Source organism: Vidua macroura, chromosome Z (assembly GCF_024509145.1).
Source record: "Vidua macroura isolate BioBank_ID:100142 chromosome Z, ASM2450914v1, whole genome shotgun sequence".
Taxonomy (NCBI): domain Eukaryota; kingdom Metazoa; phylum Chordata; class Aves; order Passeriformes; family Viduidae; genus Vidua; species Vidua macroura.
In genome coordinates, this window is record NC_071611.1 from 54,867,485 (window position 1) to 54,886,806 (window position 19,322).

Genomic DNA, 19,322 nt, shown 5'->3' on the forward strand with positions numbered 1-19,322 from the left:
TTGGTTTATCTTTTAGGTTGTGAGATTTTCTTTCTGATTCTGCTACGTTCTTCTACCTCTGCAGCCAAACAAGCTCCATCGTCATTTTTTCATGCTGGATTGTATTGTAATCTGTGAATAGACCAATAAACCTTCCAGTTGAGCTGTTTGAAAAGATAAAAAAAAAAAAATTAAAAAGTCTAGTAGGTGGTGACAGAGCACAGGCTTAAGATCTGAACAGACTATTTTAAATTATATGCATTAATAAAATAGACTTAGATTTCTCTTTTAGATGTAAATTCTAAGAAGTTTGTTTAGTTCAGAAATGAAAAGTTTCAAGCAAAACAAGCAGCTTTCATTGAGAGAGGATTTAAAGTACATTTGAAACATAGTTTGAAGTGTTTCTTTTTTTGTTAAATGACAGTTGGCATTTACTAAAGATGGGTGAGCTGCTTCTTTGAAGAGTTGGCTTAAAGCACAGCTCTTTATCTTAACCCAAGGTGACCTTTCTGAAGCAGTTAAGTTCCCCTTCTCTCCTCAACCAGCCTCAAGCCCCTACAGACCTACACAATGGATAAAATCCTCTCTCCATTGAAGTCAGTGATAGTTCTGCTATTGACTTCAGTGAGACCAGAATTTTATCCAGTGGCTTCATGCTGACCCTCGTAGATGTCACATTGCCTTCATGTGAGGCAACACAACTGTCTCTGTGCTCTGAACTAGAGCCTCAATGCTTGATGCTTTCATGTTCTGGTGTTTGGTACATCCCAGACTTCACCCTTACAGACTGTCTTTCAAGGTACAGTGGGATCAGGGGAATGGGAGTAGAGAGCTCTAAAGGAAGAGGGATGGTACAGCCCTAAGAAGGAGAAAATTTCTGCTGATTCAAGTGAGTATTTGAACCAGACTGTCCAAGCGTTTAGTTGTGTGCTTATATTTCTGTGGCGTGTGCCATAAATGTCTGTCAGTTGAAGAAAATGTTGACAATTAGCTCTTGCATATCCTGTATTAGAAAAAGAAGTCTTCCTGTTACTTCTCCATCCTGATTTGTTGTGGTGTTGTGAAGAACTCCCCTCTCTAGTTCTGAAACATGTTTATAAACTGGTCTGTGTAATACATTATTTAAAAAAGCATTTACAGTGCCCAGTACATGTTCTTTAAACCATGAGATCCTGATCCAATAAATACTTGCCCTCGTTTAACTTTACAAACTTAAAATAAGTTTGTCAGCTGAAAAAGTTTGCTTTAATGTTTTACTTCCACTGATTCCTGGATGTTTGTAATACTACATTAGAATCTTGCCAGCTAAATTACCTTTCATGTGCATTGTTCCAGGTATTGTAAGTACTCTGGCATATCATTAGCCAGCTCTAATTTTGTGGTTCACAGATACTTTTTGCTCTCTAGTGGGAAAAGTGTCTCTGTGGGCTTTAATTAAAATGTTTTATGAATACATGGTCTCAGAACTTCATTACATTGCACACGTATTTCATGATTAAACTAGTTAAAAGCATGAAGAAGGATATAAGATGAAGCTATTGAATTAAATTTTGATAATAGACTCTTGCTCCTTCATGGGAATATTGGTTTGACTTTGAGCTCGAGGCACTCTGTGGCAAGCAAAGCTTTCCTCTATGTAATGAGGATATGGTATTAAAACAGCTATTAAAAATACATTAACTGAAACGTGGGAAATATCAATAACAAACTTAGTTCTATGTCTAAGTTCAGAACAATTTTTTTCTCCTCTTTATTAGGATCCAGATTCACGAACGTGGCATCATTATGTCTATCAGCCCAAATACCTTGATCAGCAAAAATCAGAAGAACTTGATCATGAGAAAAAGTTAAAAGAAGACAGCCCTAGAAAAACACCTAACAAGGAAAGTTCTCTGCCTAACCTTCCTGTCTCATTAGCAAGCATTAAAGAGGAGCCCAAAGAGGTCAAACGTTCTGATTCTCAATCAGTGGATGAGAGCAAGATAAAAAACGATGATCAAAAGACTCCTGTAAATTGGAAGGACTCTCGAGGTGCTAGAGTAGCAGTTTCCTCACCAATGAGTCAGCATCAGTCATACATTCAGTACTTGCATGCTTATCCGTATCCGCAGATGTACGATCCCAACCATCCAGCCTATCGCGCAGTCTCTCCTGTCCTAATGCACAGCTATCCTGGTATGTATTCCAAAACCCGCCTTGCGTGCTAGTTAAGATTTGCATCCTCAGGTTCAGTAAAGCCTGCATTTTAATATTTCTGTTAGTAGCTAGGCTAAATTAGAAGCTTCATGGGTGACATTGTGTTGCTTGTGCTTCCACTGGGGAACGTTCTGTAGATGAAACTGGTTTAATACAAGATGTTCCCTTTATGAATTCTCAAGTTGCTCAACACTTGACAGTCTGCTGTTGCTATTAGACTGACAAATAGTTTATTGCCTATAAAAATATTCTAAGTACTCACTGTCAGAACCATTATAGTTACTATTCCTTTTACTTAAGAGGACCCATAAATGAAATGGTTATCAACTCAACCCTCTTTATAATGTCCATTCATCAGGGTAAATTAGGTGATGAAACTGAAGAGTAGTCGTGCCATTTGGTAGTCATGTGATCTACTTTTGACGTAATTGTCAGTTCTGATATTCTCTTCTCCTACCTTGATATAATCAAAATGTAAAAACAGTAACTTGATGTGGTATTTATTGTTTATCCGCAGGGGCCTATCTCTCTCCAGGATTTCATTATCCAGTCTATGGGAAGATGTCAGGGAGAGAAGAGGCAGAGAAGGTCAATACCAGCCCGAGCATCAATGCAAAATCAACCACAGAGTCCAAAGCACTGGATTTGCTCCAGCAGCATGCCAACCAGTATCGCAGCAAGTCACCTGTTGTAAGGCTTCATCTGTTCTTTCTGGAGAGTGTCACATACAGGAGGGGGTAGAGAAGGAACATAATTGTGGGAAGCACACAATCTGGCATCAAGCTATGAGTGCATGATTTTTCTTTATAGTACTGCTTTCAATAAAAGCAATTTATAGTCAGAATTCTTCTGTGGCATAAACTGGAAGTAACACATCTAATACAGTTCTGTGCTGAGGTTTCCTGTCTTTAATAGACTCATACAGAAATACAGATTCAGAGATACCTCCTGGTGCACAGATTTCTGCAGTTAAACAGGAACCTCCTGTTTGGAAACATAATGAAATGAGAAGTTGGGCTATGGGATTTGATAATATCCCCTCCTTGTATTTGCCAAGAATTCACATCTTCCAAGTAGCTGATTACCAGTCCCCATTTCTGAAGATTTATAAACAAGATTTACAAAGTTGGAACAAATACTGTTATTTCACTTTCAGATAAGCTGTTGCTGGCTTTAACTGTGAGCAAGTCACTGGCTCTCATTTTATTTTCTAAAAGGTTTTTCTGCTATTCAGTCAAACTTGATTCCCAGAGAGCTTTAGATGGTTGAGCATTTTCCGCAGCTCACCTAGGTTGTTCAGGCATTGGCAAGCCAGACAAGCTTCAGGAAGCCCAAAACTAGAAGTCACCATGGTGTGTTCAAGATGCAGTGTGTTGCCTCAAAATCTTTGTGATTTGGGAAATCTTCCATTATCCAGAAAGATTAGCTTAAAATTAGAATCAAGTGCAAATACTCCAGTAGAGACACTTCTTCAGGAAAAGTGATCTTCATAATTTGTATTCAAAAAGTTTTTGACAGGTAGTGGCACATGGTTTTGTTGTGATTTCATCCCTTTTAAAGTTCTCACATCAGTTTTCTTTCTGTTACTAGCCTGTGGAAAAATCACCAGCTGAGCGTGAGCGGGAAGCAGAAAGGGAGCGAGACCGCCATTCTCCTTTCAGCCAGCGGCATCTCCATACACACCACCACACACACGTTGGAATGGGCTACCCTCTTATACCTGGACAGTATGACCCATTTCAAGGTGAGCAGAAAATTGTCAATGGGTGGGATTAGCTTGCCTTATGGAACTGTTGCATTGACACCGGAAATTGTGCCTACATGAAGCATTTTGAATAGACAGCATGCTGTTAGAACAGAAGTGCTTTACATTTAGGAAGAAGGCTTGAAAATTCACAGCATGTAGTAGCAATAAATTAATAGTTTCATGTCTGAGAAATACCAAGTTTTGTTTCTCAAACTGGGTGTCAGATCATTATTAAAGATGTACCAGGTAGGCTGTCATTCACATGAATGTTTTGATTCCTCGTGCAAACTGACATTAACTGGCTGAAAGGAAGTAAAATATCCAAACCAAACAACCTCCTTTTTGTATAATTAGGGTTGTGTAAGCATTGGAGAAAGTGTAGCAAAGACAAAAGCTTTTTATACTGAACATATTTTATGTACAAGGCATTGCAGTCACAAGGGTCTGTGCTCGTTATAATTTGACTGTTTGAAAGAGGACTCTTTGTATTTTGGCAAATGCCGTGCAGAAAGTTGCAGTCAGGGAAAAAGCAGCACAGTGAAATACAATTTATTCTCTCTAGGTTTTATACCGGTCTTTGAATGTTTTTTCTCTAACCATGGACTCTAGCTGAATTAAAAGGAGGTTTTCTCCCATGCAGCAAAGTATGTGCTACCACAATTGGTGGCTAAATGACATTTCTTCTTTACATTGACTTGGTGCCTCAGCACTTATTTTTCCTGTGTAAAAGTCTTGACATTTCTCAGTGTGATTCAGTGATTCCATACGCTTTTTGGGATGCATTATGCATGTTCAGCAGCAAAACTGTAAAAATTGTAAGTTATTATGGAAGTATTGTATCCTGAGCGGCTGGCATGTCGTTTCTGTAATTCACTTTGACTTTTGATTCTTGTTGTTTCCTAATACCTATTATTTCTACTGAGCTTCCTATTCATGAACTCTCATACAAACCACTTAGCATCATGCAGTGCAGTATTTGGAAAATAATGCAGTAAGTAGAAATGCTGTAATTTCTTGTAGAATATCTATCAAAGACAATTCAGTTTATTACAGAAAGGTATATTGATCATACTGGGCAGACTGTCTTAACAATCTTGCCTGTAATATTTGTTATTTATGTAGTGATAACCCCCCTGCATTTTCTGGTTGTTTGCCTTAGAGATCCTTCCTACCATTTCTCTGACCACAAAAATGCATTAAAACCAGAGGTACATCAACATTCCTTTGTTTCTTCTTTCACAGGATTGACCTCTGCTGCCCTTGTTGCCACTCAGCAGGTGGCTGCACAGGCATCTGCATCTGGTATGTTTCCTGCACAAAGAAGGTAAATAGCCAATAAATTATATATTGTAACATACAGAGGAGAAAGCAAATCACAGATTCTTTTTAGCCTGCTTGTGTGCATTTCCTTGTATGACACAGTTTTTAAGGTTGAGGAAAAATATGGTACTCTGGGTTGCTTGCAGTTTTGTTCTCCTTAGAATGATATTTTGTCCTTAGTTGTGTTCCTTAATTGTAACATAGATCATTAAGAAAGAACAGTTCTTCTGAGATTTTCCATAGAGTGTGTTTTAAGGATTGGTATTAAGATAAAACAAGAGATTATTAAATATAATTTATGAGATCCAAACTTTTAATAAAATGAGTTTAAAATTAATGTTCAGTTGGCTCCATGCATGACCAGAAGAACTTAGGATTTTATCTATTCTGCAAGTCTGCCTGGCTTGCTGATCTTGCTTTTAGAGAGGTTTGTTTGAAAGCCCACGAGAGATGGTCTTGTATTTAAATTGCACACCCATGTCATACATGCCATACATGGGTATTCAACTTAATGTCATACATTAAGTTGCATACCCATGTCAGGCATGTCATTACATGCCTGAAAGCCTCTCAGTTGTTTACTAGGTTGTCAAGAGGAAAACTTCTGCATTATTATGGTCCCATATCGAGTGAAAATTCCAAAGCATCTTTTAACACTAGGGTTTTGTTCACTGCTGCCATGTTAAGGCTCAGAGTTTAATGTATCAAATAGAACCATGAAGTTCCATGTTCAGGTGTCTGACTGAAAGCTGATGCTGTAACAAGCAACCTTTAGCTATAATTATTTGAGTAAGAAAGGTTTGTAGCCCCGGAAGAGCAGATGGATGATAGGGTATCAGAACCCAGAAGAAAAATCCTGGCACAGGTGACTTCTCAGGATGTTGTTCCTGGCAGGGGAGGGATGAGGACAGGGCTTGCTGTCTTTTCTTCTTGGGTTTGAGAATACGTGTACAGATTTTATTTCATGATGCATTCAAGGTACAGGGAAAAAAAAGTGTGAGGAAAGGATGCTGCTCACTAAAAACCTTCTTCTTTCTCTTTTCAGAGAATGATGAATTTGGGGATGAACATTGTCATGTGACTGGATCACATGAGGAAGCGCTTTATTACAGACATCAGTTCCATGGTGTTAATTTGAAATGCCTTAATGGCAGGCAAAAACCAGTCATTTCATTTTTGTAAATTGCAGATTTTATCACAGAGTAACAAATGTTGCTGTAATTAGACTTCTGTTTTTATATATATATATATATGCGTATATATATATACATATATATATAAAAATATATATATTCTTTACTTTTTTTGTATCAGTACCAAGGCTCGCACACAGGGTCTGCTGCTAAGTTGCGAACCACACACTAAATGGAGATATGTATTTGTCATGTTTAGAAGGTGTTAACTGCAAAAGGCTGTTTGTTTCTTTTCTCTTCTTCTTCCTTTCCTTTTTCTTCTCTCTTTTTTCCTTTCCAATTGTAAATAAATAATGTTATGTATCAGTGTGCCTGAACCTTGCATACCCTTCTGGTATTTCCCACAAGCTCTCAGAGAGGCTAACTGTGATGACACTTTGGTACAATGTAGATGTCTATTTGGTGGTTCCTATTAAGATGCATCAGTGTAAAATGTTACTGTATTCACTGTTTCATTGTAATTGTGTATTGTGAAAAATATACCTTTGGAAGGCATGGGGATTCTAGTACCACAAAAACTGTGTTGTATATAATGTATAGATTTTAAATGGAGATTATGAGCATCTGTGAATAATGAAATGTCTTTTTTTATAATCTTGAATGGCAGATAACCTAATAGCCTGCATATGAGAAGACATCTGTGATTGTTCTATTACTTGAATAGTCCTGCAGTCTTTTTTTTAATGTTTACAATTACCCAGATTTAGAGGAGAGACTTTAATGCCATTACCTGTTTACTTGTTTTATGCTGTAACCTAGTTTATTTTATGTAAAACCTATATCAAATGCTTTCATTTTTTTACTTGCCTTAAATAATTTGGCAATCAGAATAATGAAAAACTTTGAATTTTTAAATTTTTTTTTTTTAATTTCTGGGTGTTCTTGAGCCACTTTGAAAGATGTGTCATAGCTGTAGATAGCAGAGGGTGCAGCAATGGCACAGCTCCTAGTCATGCTCCTGCTGGGCCTTTGCCATTGTCCTCTCCCAGTGGGCAATGTAGGGTCCAAGCCAGATGGTGGATGGATCTTTTTCTGTTGACCCTGATAGGCTCAAAAAAGGCCCATGGTAACACTTTGGATGGTATTAGTGGAACTGAAGTCTCTAATACCTGCTTTAGAGCAGCTCTGTATGCTATAAATTATAGGCAACTTTTTTCCTATTAAATCTGTATTGCCCTTCCACCCAAAAATTAATAGATGCCTAAAAACAGAAGACCTGTCAATTAAAAAAAAAATCCTTTGCTGTGTCTAACCTGCATTACCACAAGATAAATATTTTATGTGGCTATACCACCTGTTTTGTTACAATGCAGTTAACACAGTACACAGTAACATGAAATCACTAATCATGATGTGAAAAAAAATCAAATTTACTGGTCAGGTTTTTGAGGCTTTAACTTTTTTCCTTTTCTGCATATCCTGGTTACATTGATTGTCAAAACTGGTTTTTAAAGTTTTACTGGTTGTTTTTGTTTTGTGTTTGTTGGGCTTTTTTTTTTTTGACAGGGTGAATTACTGCAAGTTAAAGGTTGTTCTTGAAGTTGGTTCAATTTCTTCTACCTTGTGAATACTTAATACAGAAGGATGAATTAAAGATTCCCAACAGACAAGCACACTTGGACTTTTATATTACTATGATGAATCTGCCATTAATATTGCTATAATTGTTTTATTTTTATAGGCATAAAATCAGTTCCCTTAGTGAATAGTTACAAGGTTTATTGATTTTTACTACACATCATTCATCTGTGGCTTACTATTATTGTCTTGTTCTGAACACATTCAGAAGTCTCACAGTGGTGACATACTACAAGTTAGCCTCATAAAAAATGGGAAGGAAGGGGTGTTTTCTTTGAAAAAGGGGATATTGTGAATGCAGGGCTCTTGAAATAATAAATGCCTTATTACTTCTATAGTAAAGGCTCAGATGGCTTTTGTGTTGAAACATACCATTGACGTTTATTTTTTTCTGCCTAAACCATTAATGCTACCACAGCAAAATAGGTCTTAAAAATTCACACTCTTGGTGATTTTTAGTGTGGTTTGAGTGTCATAACTGGAATTAATTACTCTGATACAAGGTAAGCAACAGTTAAAATTACAATTAATGTTATAGTTTTACTGTACCCTTGAAGTCTGCAGGAGTAGCTAACATCTCTTGCCATTTATTGCCTTCCTCCACTTAAGATATTATGTCTTCCATCTAGCTTCATAGCCTTCTTTTTGCTTTAACACTCATACTTAGGGAGGCCATACTGACCTCCCTAAAGGCTGAGCCACAGTGAATGTCACTCTCTGGTTCAGCACTCCCCAAAGCCAAAGGGTGTTCACCACACCTCTGAGCACTGATGTGCAGCTCATTGCAGGGTCATTTCACCACTGTGTGAGCATCCAAAGGAAGAGTAAACTGAAGCAGTAATACAAGGAAGACAATTTATACACCTGGGAACTAAGAGCTGCAGAGGCCGGTCCCTGAAAAGGGGCAGCAGAAGCATCATGATACAGATACATTTGCACTCTGTTTTCCACAGGATGGGATTATACTTTTTGCTACCTCTAGCTGATCTCTACCACCCTGCCCTTCCAGCAGCAGCTAACAGTGACCTTGCTTCTGTCTTTCATCAGACATTGCTGGATGTCTTGCAAAGGTGAAGCAGGGCTTATGCGGTACGCTCGTTTGAGTTTCTAAGTCTGTCCATGTAAATGCAGCTAGAGAAATGAAAGGTCTGTCAGTGCAAGCCCATCCCACAGACTCAAAAACCCAGCCAGGGAGCTACTGCTTGTGATGCTTGTCGGGGGAGAAAAATAGAACAGCAGAGGAGGGTGGGGTGCTTTTTGAGCTATCATGTAGCTCTAGGGGCTGAAATAGAACAGAGGTCTAACCAGCTGAGCTGGCTGATTACCAGGACTAGCCTAGAGCTGGTGAAAATGGGGGCTAAGAGAAACATAACTTCAGTTTTGTAATTTTAGAATTCCCTGGTGGCCTTGAGGAACACCTGAGAGGTCACAAAGCTAATTTTGTGGCACACATCCCCTCCTTGCTTCTGATAGGTGCACTGGTTGGGCTTAACCATTTGGTCTTGAATTACACTTGTCACTCTGCTGTCAGAACAAGGACCCCCAAAGGACATGAATTTAGAGAATCCCTGAATCCATCCTAAAACACACACGAGGGATTGTTGATATTGGCATAAACAAAGGACAGTATAGTCCCCTTCTGCAACTCTCCACCCTGGCTCTTCTCAGGGAACCAGTGAGAGTCAGGCAGACAGTCTAATTCATATTTCATTCCTGGCATCAGTCTTGTCACTGTCACAATTGACAGAAGTACTGTCCTCGTGTTTCTGTCTCAGAATCTCACTCTAGTGTTTGCTTGCTACTCTCTCTCTCCTCTTTTGTAGTCTCCCCTCTCTGTGCCACTTGCCAGCTTAAGGAGCCCTCTTACATCCATCTGATACCATCAAAACTCTATTTGCACATCTAAAAGCTTTCTGCATACATTTGTGAGTTTGACCCTTGATTAGTTCTCTCTCTTTCCTTTTATCACAATTCATCTGCTGACCTGCACCTTTATCTTTGTCTGTGTTAATGTAGCTTGCCTCTCTTTAGCCTAGACAGAGAACATATTTCACTTCAAATTCATACAGTGTAGTACATATTTATAGCTACCTCTTAATAATAGCAACAGCCTCTCATAGAGGATAGTGCAAGATGCCATGAGTAGGTATGACAGACCACTGGTTAACAAGGAGCCTAAGGTAACTGACAAAAAATGTTACAGTTTTCAAAGTTATTTTGAAACCATTCAGTGACTCAAAATTGTGAATGATACGAAGCCCACATAGGAGGTCTGAGCCTTTATCTCCCTGCATCAGAGGGAACTGGAGACATAACAGTCTCCAGTTAATAACATAAGTCATTACTTAATATGCCAGCTTTGTTCTGCTTTAGAAGGAGAGTTCTGGTTTCACTTTTAGCACTTTATGTAGCTCTCTGCACTAAACACCCTTTAGCATTACAGTGAACTACAGTTCTCCCTCGGGAAGATTTCTTTTTTCTAGGTCAGTATTTCCTAAGTTCTCATAGCTTCAGCCTTTTTGTCAATGTTGGGTTTTTATTTTTTTTTTTTTTTTTTTTTTATCAGTCTATTTTTTTTTTCCTTTCTTTCGTCATTCTTGTTTCTTTTCTTTTGGAAGGGGTCAAATATCACTGTTACCAAGAAATGCAAGAGGTTTTCATTAAGGAGAGAAGACATCAGCTGAAGCTGTGCATGTTCCAGTGGTGGGGAGATTGACACCCTGTAAAATTCTTACACTAGCTGTTAGTAATTTCTGTGCAACATACACTAAATAGGACTTTCAAATTCAGTTGCAACTCCAAAATTTCTCATCTGGACTGATAAATTAGCAAACTTAAAGGTTTAGCAAAGGTAATTATTATTTGCAGCCTAGAAATATTTGTCATGAAGAAAACTTAATCTCCAGCTTAACACAATAGAAAAATGTTCTAGGGCTATGAAAATGTAGATTTTGTTACAAACAAGTGAATTCCTGCAGATCCAGCTGGTACCTGTAGTTCAGTTCCAGTAGCCTCACAGATGTTTCCACAGTATTCCGTGGCCATTTTGAATGGTATAAAGATGTATGCTAATTAATTATATAATATCTATCATTTCAGTTAGCTGACAAGACAATAGTGCTTGCTGACTGCTTTGGGCATAATGCTACAGGACTTCCTCATGAAAGAGTGCAGCAATGCCTGATAAAAAGTGGAATTAGATCAGTAGGCAAAGGCTCTCTGAAAGCCTGTTTAAACCCTTAATACAGGAGACTAATTTTAAAGCATCCATCTTGACAAGTAAATGACTTCAGTTCTTTTAATTGTTCCCAAGGCCCTGAGGGTATTACCAAGCTTTGCTCTCTCTGCCCAGCCTCCCACGGAGCTTTCTCTTCCTACCCCTTCTCAGTGGCCTAGGACTCCCATTTCAGTCCCGGCTATTCATCTCTGGCTCAGGGACAGGGATGCCTTGGGCTACAGCTGTAGCCCAGCAGTCCTTCCCTTTTGGTAGGGTTAGTGGGGTGGGACCTGCCAGGCTCCAGGAACCTCCAGCCCTGACTGCACCTTTAGAATGACTAAGAATGTGCAGTTTCTGCTCTTAAGGGATTTGTGTTTAGGCTGTTTCTTACAGAATGTTATGCAGGGAAAGGGCTTCGGTAAGACCCCTGCTAATATTTTTTTTAATGGACAAATATAAGGTTAAAGAGGATTTTTTTTTCTTTATATGTTTCAAATCAAACAGTGGAAATGAGGTGTGGAATAAAAAAACCCATATTGAAGAGTCCCCTGCATAGTTAACAGCCACCATGAAAAATCAGTCTTTTTTTTCCTTATTTTTTAATCCATCTTTCCTCAACAGTATAAACTTGTATTTGAGAGTCCATGTGACACTAGAAGTAACATGAGGATACAGGAGCATTTTTTCCTTCTCTCCTTCCAGTGAGAGTGACTGAAAGGGACAGTTAGCTGTGAAAGGAGCTGGCTCTTAATACATGTACTCGAACTAGGCACCTTCTGTATATAGAACATGTTTCTCATTAATGGGCTTCCTATTCAGCAGTGGTCAGCTCTGCTGCCTGCTTCAGCAAGCTGACTACCTTCTTCATTTGAGGTTCTGTTCCCCAGAAGAGAGTGGAAGGAGCCACATCAAGGGCTACATGGACTGCAAAAAGAGCAGAAATTTCTGCTCTTTCTTTGCTTGTAAAAACCAGAGCAAGGCTTGCTTTTTATAATTTCCTTTTGTTCATACCTTTCCCCACTCTGTCACTAAGTGAACTTAAGTGTTTGCAGTGATAAGCCTCATCAAGCCACTGATTTTCAAGTAGAGCTCCAGACAGAAAAGGTCATTAAAATGTCAATGACAACATGTTCCATGCCCTGCATTGGAACATAACAATTTAATACCAAGCTTTGCCACAAGTATCTGCAGCCCTAATTAATTATCTTCCTGATTGAAAAGAAGCTGATTTACTTGAACAGAGAAATCACCAAATCCTCAGACTCTAAATGACTTGTGGCTTTCCTGAAACCAGTTGACCACTTTCCCTTTGATCTGTCAGAAGTCTGTCCTCATGTTTGAATTTATTTCCCCAAAGAAGTTGTAGAAGAAACAGCTAGAGAAAGAAAACACTGAAAATAGCCAGACAGGGTCCAGTTCTTTATGCTAGAACACCTTTCATTAGGCTTAGGCAGACTCTTCTGCAACTCAGAAGGATAAGGATTTGGTTCCTTGAGGCATAGCAAGTAATTGATATTTGGTATAGCTCCTTCCTTCTTCCTTGAGCATATGTGCTCTTTCAGATGCTCATGTACTCACTCTCCCCTTTATTACAGGGTCACATATATATGCCATATGCATAATTTGATGCCAGTTTGCTTAGAGGTCTCTTTTGTAGCCTACTGGCAATAAAATAGCTCTCCAATAGCAATGACTGCTCAGCTTTGGAGTTTTGTATCTGCACTTCACACTAGATCACAAGCTTTTAAAACCTTGTCCTACTTCTAAAAAGATTAGTGAACATACACTAAAATCCATTTGTATTAAAAGAGAGCAGGATATGTACATCAGTGTATTGGCCTGGCAAGTTATTCAATGTACACCCAGAAAGGGTACGGAACAATTAAATCTGGCCCTGATATGTAGGGAGGACAGGAGGAATTGACATAAAAGTGACTTGGGAGAAAACTTCTGAGTCTGCTCTAAAGACTTCAGTGCTGTGCTCTGTAGTGACAAACAGGGTTTTGGAGAGTTGTGGGTCCAGAAAGGTCACCCAAGCAGCACAAGGAGCAGTGGTGTCACATAAGTCACTGAGCAGGAGCAGGTGAGTGCCCAGACACTGACACTACAAACTGCAGTGAGTCCTAGTAAAGAAAGCTTGGCATTGGACAGGCAGACCTTCACTGTGGAGTTAACATGGAGCAAATGCCCTCGGGGCAGATCTGGCTGTTATGAAGCTGTTGAGTGCTTGCTGCATGCCACTAGCTTATGAGCTGATGAGCTGCCCTCTCCATGTGCTCTGCTTTCCTCAGTGGCAGAGGCCTGCAGCATTAAAGGACAAGGTGTTTACAGTCTGAAGAGACCCGAGTTACCCTAATACATCTGAGCAACTTACAGAGAGTAAGATGGGATAAAGCATGGGTCAGTCTTAAAGTTCAAGCATGGCCTTGACAAAAAGTTGTCTTTAAAGAGCACTACACTTGTCTTATTAGTGACATGCCACTCACTTGCCCCAAAGGACATGAGTTCTCCTGCTTCAGGCTGCTATACAGCAAGAATACACCTTCTGTGTCTGACATCTGAGGGGAGGAGTAAATGATAGAGAAAAAAACTTTATTGCAAAGTAGAAAATTATCAGTCAAGGGACTGTATGTGACAAACCAGAGGTGTGTGTCTCCAGTTACACTTCCTCTCATGGTAGTAAGCTGAAACCTTTGGTATGGTTCTCTTTCATTGTTTGTTACCATTATTAATTCTTGCATTCTTTTGGGCCCCGTTAAATCGCAGTATTGGATTACTAGTCACCAGTGTAAAGGGGCCATGTCTCCTCATTAATAAGTTGATGTGTGTTTAAGAAGCCAGTTTGAGTATTTTTCACTGTAAGAAGGATATTTCCATCATGGGATATGTTGTTGTATTTGCTTTTGTACTTGCTTTCGTTTTGACTGCTCTAGTTTTAAATATTAGCACTTCAGTGTGCAGCTTAGATGAGCTCAGCTGAATATTCAGGATGCAGTATGTCATATGTTCCTAAGTTCAAAATTGGTACTATACTTTCATATTAAGTGCCCTATATATTTAGTAATGTTTTACAGTATTGTGGTTTTGTTCCTTGTTGTGATTTTGTTTGTTTGTTTGTTTGTTTGTTTGTTTTAAACCTTGTTAATTGAAAGAGGAAAAGAGGCTTGCAGGAATTCAGCTTTGACATTTTGGGGCCTTCCCCCCCATTTTTTCAAAAGGACAAAATTAATTCCCAAATCATTCAGGATTTGGTAGAATTTGGTAGCTGACAGGGAAAACAAATTTCAAAACAAGTCATTGACTTAATGAAGACAACATTTATCAATAATATTATTACCCCTCTGATTCATGCTAAAACTCATTTGACTAGTATACAGTGGTCAGTAGGATGCGAATTGAAAACCTCGATTTTGAATCTGCAAGGCAAACACAGTTTTCAGGAAGCTTTATCAGAGTGTTTAAGAGCAGTTAGGGATGTAGACCAGACCACCATCTTCCTTTCACAACCCCCACACTCCTTTTAGTTTATGCTTTGCCCCTGGGTCGCTGCTTAAATTTGCTATCCATTAGTCTCTAGTGATAACATCAAGGTCAGATGCTCTACTTGAATCAACAGCTGAATTACCCATATCTTCTGACACCATCAAAAGCAAATTGCTAGCTAATCACTAAGGAAAGGAGACAACAACAAATAGTTCTGTGACCAGTGAGGCTAATAAAGACCATTTTTCAGTGGATCTCTTTTCAGACCCTCAGATATTTAATAAATAGTCATCTTCTTAATTTTTCCTACATGAGACCACTAACAGGCCATCTCTGCTTTGCCTTTTTAGTAATACTTTTCAAAGTAGAGATTGTCTTCGGGGTATATAGTTTATTTGCAACTGGTCAATGGGGTCAAATGTTTTGTGCCAGGGAAAGGCTGTAGACTTGGTGTGGTCACAGGAACTTAACTGAGAGCTTTGCAAGGGTCTTCTCTGCATGGCCCTATTGTGTGTGTCTCCTGAGCAGTTACAAAGCTGAAAGGCGGCAATGTGTTTGAGAGCATCTTTTCCCCTCACAAAGATGAGAGGTGTTCAGGGCCAAGCCTGGACCCTTTCTGGAAATAACTCCACTCCACTGCCTTGCACCATGCTCTGCACCACAAGTAAAGTGCAGAACATCTCTGGCCTAACAGCTGTGGTAAACAAAAGTAACTTGTTCAGAATTTAATTAGTCTTAGGGTAAAGTTATGAAAAAGGGAAACTGAAAAAAGCCCAGTTAATGCATTGAGTCTTAAATCCATCAATCATCATGAGAATATATAATTTGGAAGTAGTCCATTATATTTATGTATTTAGCTATAGGCTTTTTGTGTCATTATAATATACACACAGGCAAAAAAGGAGCCTGGATTTAAGAAAAGCTGTAGTCTCTTTTAAATGCTTTTGGGTGCCAGCAAACAACAATGAATTTTCTAGGTTAATAATAAGCTAGTTAAGGTACAAAAAAAGAACAAAGTTATTTTTGAAAGCTCTGGGCATTAAGCATATAATGGTTTCATTATCTAAAGTTCAGTCACAACAAGGACAAAGAAATCCCTCTTATGTATGCTGAAGAGCTTTTCAGTTTTGAAAAAAATCAATACTATATTCACACTAATGTTGGCTTGCATAAAATATTGACTGTAGTCACACTGGTAGTTTTACATAAAGACTTAAAAGCAATTTTGGACGTCTGAAAGATTCTAATTGTTTTTTCCTTTTCCTAAAGAGTAATGAAAAGATGACTAAAAGCAGAACTATATAGTTATTTTATAACTGGCACTAACAAATTTCACCAATTACAGAATCCATTCTGTAAGCAATGAATGTGTGGTTCCAAATTAATCTAGTGTACCTCCAGGCAAGGTCTAAATCAGCTGGATACAGCTAAAGCAATTTGCACACAGCTAAAAGCAAATTGGAAAATAAGTGTTCCATGCTACTGCCTATCTTTTCAAGCCAAATACACAATCAGTATTCTGGCAGCAGTACTCTGTCATGTTATTTGCAACTATCAATTTTAATTATAACAATTATTGATTAGTTGGGAAAGTGAATAATCTAATGTTCAAATGAGGTTGGCGCGGCTGCTGGAGATCATTTTTCGCTTTCATGCACTTGTACATTCAGTGTTAAGAAACACCATGCAAAGAATATACATGCAAAGAATATACTTCCACTACTGTGATGAGCTCAGATAACTACCATTGAAGGTGCAGCTGTGATTTCTTTTTTTTTTTTCCAGTTTGTTTACAACAAGCATCCAGTTTTAGGATTCACCATTCTGCTGTACAGAAAGGGTAATATGAATTGAATTAGGGTGTGAGAGAACTAAGTGAGGAGCATAGGCAAATACTTTCAAACCTGGGCACCTAAAATCAAACTCTTATTTTCTTCCTTAACCACCCAGAGTGCTCCTGTTGCCCATTGGCATGGGTTATTTTTCTAACCTATTTACTTTTAGACTCAAGCTGTTCTTTTGTAGAACAATGCTTCTCTTGGAACAGAGAAAAAAGAAATATCCAGCCTTAGCTGAACTAACAAGAACATCATGTGTTTCAGCTAGATAAATAGCTAGGGAAAGAGGGCATCCTGACATGAGCAGTTACAGCCACAAAGGCTGAACATGAATTCTCTGAATCCGAGTTCCTGATACAGGTTCATCTCCACTGCTAATCAAATGCCCTGTGTAGTGTTTCTGAAGACATTCTGTTTCCATTTGAAGTGACCCAGTAAACACTCCACTAATAATTACTGTGCTCCAGAGAAGCCTTTCAAGTGCACTGCAGCCTGCCTCTGCTGAGGCTGGGGGAGAACACAGGAGTTTTCCCATCACACGTACTCTGCTTGCCTCATGGCTGAACCTGCCTGCTGTGCTGGGGGCACATCCTGCAGCACGGCACAGAGGTGGCACCTGCCCCTCCCATGGGCAGGCTGGGCACACCCACACGACCTGCCTGGCTGCTGCTCACACAGGCATGACTTCTGTGTTTTAAAAAGGTAACGAGGGTAGCTGGTGGTAGCAATATCCCAAAGCTCTGGGTCACCACTGACGTCAGATGAGAGGGATCAGATCCAGGATCACAACACTGCCCATTTACCTGCTTTTGAATTTAAAGCAGTGTACTAAGTAAACGTTTTTTGTGCAGTTTTGCAAATAATGGTCAGTGGATAACTGGTGTAGTAGGTGACTCATTGCACTGTTGCTGGGAAACTGTGGATGGATGTGAAACTGGGAAGGTCAGCTACTGCAATTAGTTATCAAGAGAGAATAATTTCAAAGACCTGCACAAGGATATAGCTATGAAACACCCACTGTCTTGGCAAAGCCTAGCACAGCTAATCATCTGCTTTGAAAATGTGAGGGAATGTGTCCTTGAGTTGTACAAGATCTCTCTGCCTATTCACCAGCCAAAAAAATTGTGCTTACAGTGCCTTATACTGAAATTGAAAAAAAGAAATGAAAAAAATTAGCAAAGGCATAGAAATTAGTCCTGAGTGTGCTAAACATGGGAATGCAAGTGTCTGATAACAAAAGCATTCTATGGGAAAAAAAAAATAGTGAGATGCTTAGAAAAGTATGCATATATGTGAGATATCTGGTGATCAGGTACATCTTTGGCACACATGCACACACAATTAGTGTAATACTGTTTTCTGGCATGCTTCCTGCTTTTGTCTTTCTGAACTCTTTTATTTGGAGTTTAAATTGTTTTATTCTGCCCACCAAAGGTTCCAACCTGCTTAGCTTAGTGCTGCAGAAATACACTTGCAGGGAGAGGCCTGTCCCCAACAATTTCATTATTCTTTTCTTTCTCTTTGTTTTGTTGAAGAAAAAAAGCCCCATATATGGAAATTTCCTGTCTCACAGTATTTACCACTACAAGTACTCTTCTAATAGAGAATCATGAAAAGTTATAGACTTCAATCCTTTAACCTCCTGTAAAACAGTATGATTTGTATTTTGTTAAGCCATAAATTGATAATGTCGCACCTTCTCTATTATTTAAAACATAGTATTAATATTAAAATTGCCGTGCCTGTCCATAACTTTGGGATCAGGTATGTGCCTCAAGGGATCCTGCTCCATCTGCAATAAGTGCTTTTCACTTCAGATTAATATATTTTCATTTGACGTGTCAGCCTATGCAGATGGAGCAGGCCTCAAACCACACAGGGTCAAGTAGGAGCCCAATTAGGCAGAGTTATTTTTAAGTTCTGGAGGGCACAGGGTCAGCACACTGGAGAAATTGAAGCACCTAAAGATGTAGATAGGTGTCTCATGTATTTTCAGAAGTGCTATCACTCTGCAGTCAAGGGGAGCTAGGCAACTGGTAACTATCTTGAAAAGCATGTTTTGATTTCTGCAAAGAGCTTGAATTCTTTTGGAAATCTAGGTTCTCCTGCTGTAGGAAGGTTCAGAACACGTAATTGAGGCCACCAGTGGTTTCACGTTCCCAGTCTCATCATCTCAGTTGTGCTGATGTTTGTCCTTATGGCTGGGGCTCCTGCAGCAGCCCCTGGACATGCCTATGTTGTTCAGGAGGTCACATGTGCATCAGCTATCCCAGGAGTCCAGAGCACTGTATGAACCTCATCAGGAAACAGGGAGGCCAACAGCCGTGGGTGAGTCAGCTGCACTCAGGATGGCATGGGGATCTCTGATGGATCTCTTGCCTGGCCAAAGGAAGGTAAGAGAATATAAACTCAACCAGTTTCTACGTAGCCCAGTCATCAGAACTGGCCATGATTAAATGACTGGAGAAGAGCAAGAGTAGGGAATGTTTCAGTGCTAGTGCTCCTCTATCTTCTGACAATTTTTAGTCAGGGGGTTTCTAGTATAGTTTCTCTATGCAATAATTAACAAACATTTTTTCTTTTTTTTTTTTTTTTTTTTGCTGCAAAGGGCTTTTTCAATCTCCTCTTGAACTCAGTATGAGCTTTTTGTATCCATGATGTTCCTCTTTTGCCAAGGATTTTCTCACATGCATTGCCAATCACACAAAGACTCTCTCTGTGTCCTGGATACAGTTCTTCTTACCTCTTTTTGATGACCAAGGATTCTTGTA

The 19,322-nt window shown here is 39.1% G+C and overlaps 1 protein-coding gene across 1 annotated transcript in view; it reads left to right on the top strand.

The window, feature by feature from the left end:
* Positions 1 to 5,250, top strand: part of ZNF608 (zinc finger protein 608) — a 76,108-nt gene extending 70,858 nt beyond the window's left edge. Inside the window, exons 5-8 of the mRNA XM_054003290.1 lie at positions 1,737 to 2,154; positions 2,693 to 2,865; positions 3,766 to 3,919; positions 5,165 to 5,250. Of these exons, the coding sequence (XP_053859265.1) occupies positions 1,737 to 2,154; positions 2,693 to 2,865; positions 3,766 to 3,919; positions 5,165 to 5,250 (831 nt within the window). The remainder of the gene's footprint in view (positions 1 to 1,736; positions 2,155 to 2,692; positions 2,866 to 3,765; positions 3,920 to 5,164) is intronic.
* Positions 5,251 to 19,322: the final 14,072 nt, after the last annotated feature.